The 12287-nt window shown below is 27.6% G+C and overlaps 1 protein-coding gene across 3 annotated transcripts in view; it reads right to left on the reverse strand.

Moving 5' to 3' along the window:
* The window catches only part of LOC124494681 (uncharacterized), a 48877-nt gene that overhangs the window by 13129 nt on the left and 23461 nt on the right, over positions 1–12287 (reverse strand). Inside the window, exon 1 of one of the 3 annotated variants that reach the window (XM_075729645.1) lies at positions 3804–4009. The exons of the other annotated variants lie outside the window; for them this stretch is intronic. Coding sequence (XP_075585760.1) covers positions 3804–3942 — 139 coding nt within the window. The 5' untranslated portion in view covers positions 3943–4009. Of the gene's footprint in view, positions 1–3803; positions 4010–12287 lie in introns of those variants that run through there. 3 annotated transcript variants of the gene reach the window in all.

Raw genomic sequence — 12287 nt, forward strand, 5'->3', positions numbered from 1 at the left:
TTGAACGGACAAACGAAATGGAAAAATGTTTTTGGATGGAATCGACAAAAAAAAACAACAAAAAAAATTATGAACAAATGAAAAAAAACATTCTTTAGTTATCAATGAAGATCAGACCCAGAGCCGTATGGTGAATAATTCTACCTTAAGAAGAATGTTAGACTATATAAAATGAGGCCTTTGCAAATTCGCCTTAAAAAAATTGTTTCAAAAAATGATTGTAAAAAAAATGGTGATTAAGCCGCTAAAAAACAACTGGCAAAAAACTGCGATCGTTCATAACACACACACACAATTTATGACCGAAAAAATTTCCACATGCTTGTATTCTTTCTATACTCAAATCATAGTATTTGATATTTTGGTTATTTTAGATTTTATTTGGACTTTCTATAAATTGAAATTTATACCAATCATTCAATTTGGACTTTCATTTGATTAAAAGATTATTTGTGGCTCTCGATAAATGTATTTGAGATGGTGGAAAATGACTCACACATGTGTGACGCTTGGTCGTGAATGGGTTAAATTAACTACATTTAATCTTTTTATTTCATTTAAATCAAAAATACATACACACATATTTCACCAGTGCATAGCAAAAGAGTTGTTCTTTCAAAGCTAGAATCGAGAAAATATGTCCAAACTTTATAAATTCAACTCACGTTCAACAGTAGCACTATAGGGACATTCATTTGTTAGTTTATTTTATGCTCATCGTCATTTTCTTGATCATCATCATTTGATATTCTATGTTTGAACGGACAACTTGTTACTTGATTCTGAACTGGTCGTGTTAGTTTGGACTTGTTATTTCTCGATTCTGAACTGGTCGTGTTAGTTTGGACTTGTTATTTTCTCGATTTTGAATGTTTTTGGATGGAATCGACAAAAAAAAACAACATTCAAAAAAATTATGAACAAATGTCGAAAAAAAACTAAATTCTTTAGTTATCATCAAACTGTGCATACCCAACCAAAATAAATGATCAGTTGAAAACGGTTTAATTTGGAATTATTGATAAACCACTTAAAGAAGTCAGGCAATGCATTCATTATTCATTTTCCTTTGATGATTTATCACTTACTAGGTTAGATATTTAGCCATCGACATTGTTTGTTTATTTATTTTTCCTATATTGGTTCCACTACAAACAATTCGCACAACTATTAATAGATATTTTTATATTTGAAGGCGTATTCGTATGGTGAATAATTCTACCTTAAGAAGAATGTTAGACATGAAATATATATATTGTATTTGAGGGAGGTGTTTTTTTTTTGTAATTAATACGATACTTTTCATTTTGACAATTGATTTCGTATGATGACGAGATTTCCAATTTCAAATTCGGATCAAATCGTTACCAATCAACATCAGAACAATATATAGAACAAGTTCAAGTGGATGTCATAAATTTTTATAACTATTTTTACTGGTCACCACCACATCAAATTGGTGACAATATAGAAATGAAATTCCCAAATAAACAATATATTGGCCACTTGAGAGCAATTACAACAATGAAATGAAAAGTGATATTGAAAACAAGCTTTTTTTCTAGACACCGAAATGATGATAATTTGATCTTTCTATGAGAGAAAGAATAGATGAAAAATCCATTGTTTGGAATGGCAAAAATCTGGATTCAACAATCCATGAACTATTTAGATTTAGAACTGCTTTTAATTGTACAGGGACAAAATAATTTTCACATATGGATGTTATCGATTATTACAACAAGAAAAAAAAATATCCAAAATATCTAAGGACGATTGACAATTCATATTTTTTTTCTAATGAAAAATAATTTTTCAGTTTCAAACAAACAAAAAAACTTTTGATTACCGCTTGTGTTGAAAAAAAATGGGTATGAGTGGGTAAAAAATAACTTTGCCGGGTACGAAAAAAAAATGTCATATTTTAATACGTGTTGTTTATGGCCATAGAAAAAAAAATAAAAATAAAAATTTCCCATTACGTCAGCAAAATTGAAAAGAAATTTGTTTTTTTTTTGTTGCCCAATAAGATTGACTTCAATTGCTTTTTCGGTGTTGGGGTTTGTTTTGATTCTTCATTGTTTTTTTTTCTGCCATCATAAGCAATAAAAAACCAACTGAATTCATTCAGTGAATATGACAATTTTGAGTTTTTTTTTGTTTTGTTTTCTTTTTCGATGATGGATACTTCAAATTGATTGTGTGCCTGTTTGTGTGAATGATGAAGTGATATTGGAACAGACAACAATAGTGATTGAAAACAAAACAAAACAAAAAAAAATTTTTTTTCCAACTGAAATGTTGACTTCAATGCCCAAATTCGATTTGATTTTTTTTCCCCATTTAATTGGTACATATTTGATCCAAGAAAAAAAATCAAAGTCAAAAATAGAACAAAATCGGATTCTAGAGTGTGTATGAAATTCTTTTATTTTTCTAATAATAAGAATTGTGGATGAAATAGATATATAGAAATCTATTCATCATCGAATAAAAAAAAATGTTTGAGCATCAGATTTACTTTTTCAATTGTCGTATTCTATTTTTTTTTATTTTATTTGATCTAAAACTCTGTTATTATTGCATCATCGATTCGAAATGTTATCATGAAAGAAAATAGTATGTTTGGAATCATGAATTGTGAATATATTTGATCATCATCATCATCATCATCATCATCACTTGGCTGTTTTATCATCAGCAATATAAGAAAGAAGAATAAACACGTATATATACATATGGCATTCGATTGATGCACTCAAACTTGAAGAAATAAAAAAAAAAAAAGAAAAAATAAGATTCTCAGTCGCCATGTTTATCGTTTTCATCATCATCATATATATAATCCAATATTACTTTTGCGACATACGTATATACATACACACATACAAAAAAAGTATTTGAAACAAACAAACAAAGAATAAATTCTTCACTTGAGTTACTCATGATGATGTTTGCTTACTTGGAATAAAATAAAAGTGAATAGAAAAAAAAATAGAATTGATTTTTCTCGTTGTTATCGGTCTGTGTTGTTTGGAGATTTTTTTTTTTCTCAATTCTTGTCTATCATCAGTTAAGAAAATGAAAATCTTTTACTTGAACATAGGATCATCATTGAGAAAAAAAATATGGCAAAAAAAACTGAAAAATCTTATCTTATCGTTTAAAGCTAAAGCGACCAAAAAAAAATGTGTAAGTGATGATGATAGAATAAAATAAAAATAAAATATATAAAAAAAATGAAATAAAAATCCAGATTGATTGAATAAAATGAAAATCTTTAAAGCTCAAAAATTGTATTGCCAATGTTAAAATGGTGGGATTAACTGATGCAACAAACTTGAATCAACCATGAAACAAATAAATACATACGACATCAATGGCCATTTTAACTTAAAATAATTTGAATCTTATCTTAAAGTGAAACAAAGTTTCAATGTCCAAAGTTTTTGTGTGGAAAAAAAACTCTTTTTCTTCACTTTCCATTTTCCAAAATTTATTATCAAGATAAAGGCGGAAAGTTTATGATGATGATCGAATGAAAGATGATACAAAAACATTTTGTAATTGTAAATGAGACAATCGTAAGGATTTGTGTTCGGAAAAAAAACGACAACTCTGGCTATAAAATGGTGGAAAGAATTCGATTCAAAGCTTTTGATGTTGGTCACTGCAGTGGTATGTAATTTTCATTTTAAATGTTTTGATTTATTCTTAGTAAAATGGTAATATTTCATTTCAAGATATAGAACTTTTTTTTCAAATTTTAGATATCATTGATAAAAAAAATGTTTGACACAAACCTGATAGTGTGAGATATATATTAATCAAGATTAACAATTTTTTTTTGTTGAAATAGTGATGATTCAATAGATTCATCGAATCGTGAATACAATTTCTATTCACATCATTGAAGCAATCAATTTTATTCACGTTAATCATTGGTGATACTAATCCTACTAATTTTTTTTTTTGAAATCATATAATAAACAAACGAACAAGTCAAAAAAAAAATAGGAAATATTGATAAATACTATATTGAACACCTTGACGACCATATGGATATGAACAATTGAATCATCACTGATCGGAAATCTGTCAAAATAAATAGCTGACCAAGCAGATTTTTGGATTTTTGTTTTGCATATGCAACAAAAAAAAACAGAAGCTAATTTGAATTTTTTTTTCTGTTTTGTTTTGCTCTCCATCCTAATCGATCGTACAATAATCTGATTGATTGATTTGATTCTGAAGCACAATATTTTGGAGACTAACGAAAAAAAAAGTTTAACCAGAAAAAAAAGGAAAATAAGATGGATGAGTGAATGAATGTATAGAAAGAATAACAAAACAACATTCATATTTTAATGTCAATAATATATGTTTTTGATGAACTAAATCCTTACATTTTTGTTTCGATAGAAATGGAGATGTCATTTTTTGTTTATGGACAAAATATGGATCGACATTGTGGCAGCATACACGACCAAATTGGTGTATATGCAAATATATAATCGAATGCAATTTTTGTTTCATATGTATTTCATATTTGTGATGTAAGATTTAAATATTTGAATAAATTAGAAATACAAGAGTGAAAAGCCAAATTCTTGGATTATAACCATTCTTTGGATCACAATACTAGGCGATTTTATCGTAATTTTTTCATCATTAATAATTGATCACAACTGATTGAACTGTAGTGTTTATCTATGAAAATAATCATATAAAAATCAAGTTATTTAATGAATTGTACTATAGTACTATAGTAGTGAAGTAAATTAAGAGCTAATCCTTAAATGAAGCTTAAATGATTTCTTCTTTTTCCACGTTTTCATACCGGGATTAAGAAAATTTTATTCGTTTAGTTTTTAAACACCGATAAGGCCATGAAAAAAACGGAACTAAAATTCTAATTCATATTAACACTGTCACTATTATATTCAAGATGAGTGGATGAACTCTTGTAACAAAATTAATGATTTCTAATTGAATTTGACATTTTAATGAATGAGTTGACTATAGAAAATTGGAGAAAAAATTAAAACAGAATAGAAATTTTATCGAGCGACAATATCAACAAGGCTTACAAATAAGATGGAGAAGATTCTTCATCCAAAATAGAATTATATGAGATGCTTCTTATGTCTTATATTAATCATAAGGGAAAAGATATTGTTGTTGATAGTGAAAGAATGTAAAATCCAAAAAAAAATCATCGAATCGTTTCCGTTTCGAATTTGCCCATCCGATCTTTATCTGAAACCTCGAGGATTTCGAGAGAAAAAAAAGTGCTTCATGATAAAATGATGTAAATAAATTATGAAATCAATGATGAATTGATCAAAAAACATTGCGTGGGAAAAAAATGAGTATTAAAGAAATCAATTTTCAGCCAAACACACACACACACACACACATATCAATTCAATCAAAGATTTTTTTTCAAGAAGATTCTTTTTTTCAGGCAAGAAACGGAAAAACGTTTGAAGAATTTTAATTTTCATTCATCGATGTGTGGGTTTAGTGATTTTTTTTGAGGGGCCATAACTCTTATCAATGACAAAAGATATTATCAAGAGACTATCGTTGAAGACCATTAAGAAGTGTTTGACTTGAGCGATGCAAAAAACCATAGGCTAAAACACTTTCTACACTTAACCATTTTATTCGACGATATGATGAATGGTTTTTTGACTTCAAGTAGTATCTCTCAATAATTTGGACATGAATTTTTGAAACTTTAAGCTTCAACATTTTTTTTCCACAGCAAAAAAAAAATTGATGATGATGATGATGATATCATTATTAACGATATATGATTCAATTACTTGAACGATGAAAAGAAATTGAAACTAGATGATAATTTGTTGTTTAGATTATTTTGTGTGTGTGTGTGTGTGTTCTATGATGTTTCTGCTAATTTTTAAAATTGATAAATAGATACTATTGAATAATTTATTCATCACAAAGAATTTTTCTCCATGGAAAAGTCTCAATACTTTTTTTTTATTGCTACTGTATTCACATAACCAACCATTCTGTCTTTATCTTCATCGGTTATGGTTTTCTTCACTTACAACCCAAATAGTTATACAAATCAACTATATTTTCAAACTTCCTTTTATACTATTTGAAAGAATCATGATGATTGTTATTGTTGTGTGTGTGTGTGTGTTTGTGTGTGTACACATAAATTTTATACGGGAATAAAATAGATTTATTTTCATTTTCATCATTTTTCATTCATTTAAGTTTTCATAAGAAAGTCATCATATATCATATTGTTGTCTTTGCATTGATGTTTCAAATGATGATGATGATGATGATGATGAAAATGATTAATTATAACTTTGTTTTTTTTGGCTCCATTATATATTGTTATATATGAGTAATTTATAACATATCAGGAATGAAAATGTTATACAAACGAATTGGTTTTCACGATTTCATTTTATTCAGTGGGTGAAAAAAAAAGAAATGGAAAGAAAAGAAAAGGAAATGCAAGATGATATTATAGCTAGTGGTGATATAAATTATGAAAGAAATGATTTTTTTTTCTTAGAAAAATATCACATACACACAAACTTGCAATTCTTGACAAACTATTTTATGTGTGTTTTTGTTATGACGATGACGATGACAAAAAAAAATTAATAATGTTGATTTTTGATTTTCAAATTTTACTTATTCTGAACAACAACGAAAAAAAAACAATTCATTATTGAAACAAATTGGTATGTGATGAAAAAAAATTGGCCTTACTAATGATGAAGAGAATAAAATATTTTTCTTTCTATTTGTATTGAATTACAATGGGAAAAAAACATGATGATTCCAATTCATCATGATTTAAGAAGATGGATGGAATCTCTTTTTGTTTCAACCTGAATTTTTGATGACAATTCTACATGAATCGAAATGAATCAAGAATCAAGACTTACAAAGGTCATTATCATTTAGGACACTGTAATTCAATGACAACAAATCAGATCTGTATGGAAAAGTTTTTTCTAGAATTTAATTCCTTTTGTCTTACAACTATGACATTCATTATGTTGTGAAAGGATTTTTTTTCTTCATTTATCTTTTTTCAATTTATCCGATTCTCTCTCCATTCATAAGCTAATTCAATTTTGAGAAAAAAAAATCGACCGATTGCCGGCAACAACAATAGCAAAGAAAGCAAAAAAAAATCGATTTGTTGTTTTTGGACATTGACTTTTTTTTGCTGAATACAAAGTCAAGAAAGAGAAGGAAACAGAAGAAAAAATGGATCAATGATCCAAATTTGGATGGTGACGAATTTAATGGTAGCCAATATTATTGATCCTATTGTACAGTGGACAAACAACAATAACCCATAACAATGAAGGTTCTTATTTGGCTACCGAAAAAAGTCCTCCATCCGGGTAGACAGGAAAAAAAAGAAGTGTGACAAAATGCCGTTTTCATCTTTTATTCAGGATAAGCAAATCCTTCTTTTCTTCAAACAAGCACACACACACATATATACCAAACATAGAACCAACAATATATTGAAGTAAACAACACTACAATTGATGACTATCGATTAGACATTAATCATTTTGCGTTATTCTAAGCGATGGAATTCTTTCCTTTTTTGTCACACAATTTTTCTCAACAAAAACAAAAACGCCAAATTAACGAAACCAAAAAAAAGGCTTAAGAATTTTGTTTCTTTATAATTAAAATAGAAAAAAAAAACAAAAATCTTTAGTTGAAATTAATGAAAGGGAAAAAAAGAATTGAACCGGTTGAATTGTGAACAGAAAAAAATAATTGGAGACCACTGCCATCATTGGAAATTTTCGTTATCTTCAGTTATACCAAAAAAAAAAATCTGGTTGCTGACAATGAACGGGATTATTATTCTCGTGAAATAATAATAAAACATTTTCTGTCACATTAAATGTCTATATAAAACTATGAAATAGTATACCATATATGACATAAATAAAAAAAATTGATTAAGCTATGAATTTTGTTTTGTTTTGTTTTTGTTTTTTTTTTTCGTTCGCAACAAATATGAAATTCAATTGCATATGATGGAAAGATGAATATGAAAAAGAAGACGAAAAAAAAAATTTAAATTTGAATTCTTTTAAGAAAATGAATTGTGTCCGTTATCGCTTTTTATTTTTATTTTCCTTCTGTCACATTTCTTGTGCATTCTCAGCAAAATTTTCATTTTCAAATTCTGAAGCAAACAATGAAAACAAACAAAATATATAAATCAAATGACGTGGACAAATTTTGTTGACAGCCAAAATTTCTTGGACAAATTTTTTTTTTTTTTGGTTTCCTCACTATTTCACAGTGAACAGTGAATGTGATCATCATCATCATCATCATCATCATACAAAGATGAAAATAACAGATTCTCATTAAACATTCTCACAGACACCCAAATCAAAACGATATGACTGTAAAAGTTTGAAAAGAATTAATTAAATTTTGTTTGTATAAGTCGACAACAAAAGAATCTAGCTATATTCAGGTCTTTTCAAATTTGTTCTGAAAACGAAAAAAAAAATAAAAATTTCAAGACAGACAAAAAAAAGTAAATTCTGCATGAACGCTGTGAACGACAACAACAATAACAACAACAAAAAAATCGATTCAACTCAATTTAATTGAATTTTTTTTTGTCATTGCCGAAATGAACGACCAACAAGAACTAAACTGAAAGACCAAAATTTCAGGAAGGACAGGTTTTTTTTATGTTCCATATATACGAAAGAAAATTGCTGTTTATTTTGTTCATTTATTTGAAAATGTTGTCGTTTGTACATGGAAATTAATTGAAAAAAAAATTACAACAGCTACAAAATTTTTTTGGAACAAAGAAGAGAGAAAAACAAACTTCGGGCAACAAAACAAGAAAAAAAAATTTCACTTTTTCCCCCTCTATCTCTCTCTATTATTTCTCGTTTACAATTAACAAAAAAAAACAGATAAACACAGCCATGGTTTAGTTTATATTCATGTTGTAGTTTTTTTTGTAGTAGTGAAAAAAAAATTAATTAGAATCATTTTATTCGTATAGTTTAAGATTTTGTGATTTTTTTTCGATGCTGTAAATCACTTCATTCAATAAGATCATTTAATTAGATTTTTTTGTTGTTGTTTTGTTTAGCTGAAAATAAATCCGAAAAATGTATGAAGGCATACAACGGAAAAACTACGATCATTTCACTACAAAATCCATGAATGATTCATTCATTTTTTTTGAATTTCAGTTTTTCCATGAATGAGTAGTATAATTTTTTCAACACCTAAATTTTAGCGAAAATGAATCTTGTCTTCCCGAAACAGAAAAAAATGTGAAATAATGTAAAAATCTTGTATATTCAAAACAATGTATATTCTAATAACAAAAAAAAAACAGCCAAAAGAATTATATTGGCTCGAAATTTAAAATTGTAAATAAATCTTGTGTGTTTGTAGGCCAAAAAAAGATGATAAATTCTTCTATCTGTGTTGTTGCTGATTGATTTTGTGATATGAATATGTTTCACACACACACAAATACACATATACAGATGATTGAATCACAGAATGTTTTGTTTTGTTTGAAAAAATATGACTGACAAAAACAAAACGAATGTGTTTTAAATTAAAAATGTAAATTTTGTTTCAATATGTATATGTATAAATCATTCATATGTATCAGCAAACAAAACAAAAATGAAATGATGGAAAAATGGATCAAAACTTAAACGATTCAAAGATGGAAAAAATTTGAATTGAAATGAAAAAAAAGGAAAAAAAACAAAAACAAAATGATGGAGAAATAAAAAAAAATTCAATAAAAACGTCTTTCTTCCGGATCGTATACTAATATGACTATCACACATTGATGATGATGATGATGATAACTCAAAGTTTACGTTTGTTGTAATAACAACAAACATACAGAATCAAAAAAACACTATGTGTGAAAAAGAATCATCAAAGAAAATTGAATTCCAGTACATAGAATGACTATATGATGAAAAATTCAATTCTTAATTTACTTTTCTGTGGCCAATTTGTCATCAACATAGACCTAGCGACATATACAAACACACACACACACACATCGTACGCGGGTAAAGTTTATTATTATTCCGAATTTTCATTCTTTCTTTGCCTTCAAGTAAGTTTCAAAGTTTTGTTTTTCGGTCCACATGCACACACACATATATATACCAAAACAAAATATTTGTAAAATACTAAAGTCACACAGCATTCTCGTAGCCTAAAACAAATATTTGTCCTTTCATCTATTCGCTATCTTTGTCATCTTATCATCATCATCATCATCACCATCACCACCATGAATAGAAAACAGTTATATTTCTTTTTCATGGCCTCTTTATTTGAATGGATGAAGAAAAAAAAAGAAAAGATGCTCAGCATCCAATATAATCATGGCATCACATATCATACCCCCCAAAAAAAAGAAGAAAACATCATCATCTATTTTCATGATGCTCACATGATGTTGATTCAATTGATATCACCAAGAAAAAAAAGAAGAAGAAACAAAACAGGGTCCGGAAAAAATAAGAAAAAGATAATAATAATAATAATGATGATGAGCTTCAAGAGAAAATTTCCAGAAAAATAAATGAACAAAATGAAAATGATAACCGGAAATTTTTCAACAACAACAACAACAACAAAAAAAATAAAGTCAAAATGTAATAAGATGAATGTTTATCCTTCTTTCACTCACTCATTTTTTTTATCACGAATGACGAATTAAATGAGAATTTTTTTTCCAAATTCAAAAACGTGCAAATAGAGAAAACTTTATTTTTTCTTCAAGGCAATTCTTACTTTCGTCATCAAGTAAGAATAAACTAAAAGAAACTTTTAATGTTGTGTGAAAAAAAGTTTAGTTCAAAAATAAAAATTGGAACGTACACCAAAAAGCTGGTTTAAAATCTGTCAAAAAAAAAAAAATTGACGGCATTTCACATTCCATTTCAAAAAAAAAATCTCATTGGTATTCAATAAACGAAATACGAATATTTTCTACACAAAAGAATGAAAGAAAAATTCTGGTCCCCATTTTGAGATAGAATGGCAAATCGCAGCTATATTTCGACCGGAAGATGATCGATTGAATGCAAATCGCCGTCATAAACAAATGGTTAATTTTTTTCCGTTAAAAAAAAAATTTTTCATTTTAACTTTCAACTATTGGCCAATGAAAATCATGATGATGATAATGAACCAATCAATCAATCAATCCATTGATTCAGAAGAATTGATCTATCCACTATTTTTTATATATAAATATGGGTGTCAAAATCATCTAGCAGCTTTAATATATCGATAAGCTAAAATCTCCGTACTTGTGGCCAATACACATTGAATGATGTCGATGTTGGTTTTTTTTCCCGTGAATTTATTTCTGTCACGTCAATTTAGATATAATGTTAGAGATTCTTATTTTTTTTTCTTATTCATTCATTCATTCATTTGATTTAACTTAGTTCACTTGTTCAATATTCGTTAGATGTATTGTTCGTTTTTTTATCTCTATCTATCTATCTATCTATCTATATTTTTATTCAAGCTTCAGAAATGATGAGAAATCCTGTCCGTCATGTTCTTATCGTACAGCTTCTTTTGTTTTTTTTTTTTTGTTTGAATGAATGTTTGAAACGGATTTGCTTTTTTTTTTTGGTTCGTTTCCAAAAGATATTCAGTGTTTGTCAGGCAATTGATATTCAATAGGCGTAGGTAATTTTTCTTTTTGTTGTATGCGTTTCGGTTTTTTTTCCTATATTTGCTTGCGGTCATGTCGATCATCATCATCATCATCATCGTCATCATCATGATGATTTTTTTGTAGATAAATTCTAGCTAGATTTTCTATATTTATGTTGATGTATATGCTATGTATAGATCGAAAGAATTTCAAGAATTAATTGATAATTTTCTTTCCTAGCCAACAGATAATGTTGTTTTTTCCGGGCTGTTGTTTTTGTTTTTGTTCTGTTTTCGCTTGTGCGGTCAACATGACCTTGTACTATTCACATCGACAATGATGATGATGATGATGATGATGAGAATGGTGAACGTAATTACCACCAATTATGATTATCATTTAAAAACATGGCATAGTAAAACTTGAATTTTTTTTTTTTTTTTTTGAATAGTTCAAATAAATTTTGTAAAAATAGCTAAAGCTGTGCATATATAATTTAATAAATTGAAAAAAATGAGTGAATAAATGAACGCATGATAGTTTGGCGTGAATGATTTTT

Source organism: Dermatophagoides farinae, chromosome 3, assembly GCF_024713945.1.
Source record: "Dermatophagoides farinae isolate YC_2012a chromosome 3, ASM2471394v1, whole genome shotgun sequence".
Lineage (NCBI taxonomy): Eukaryota > Metazoa > Arthropoda > Arachnida > Sarcoptiformes > Pyroglyphidae > Dermatophagoides > Dermatophagoides farinae.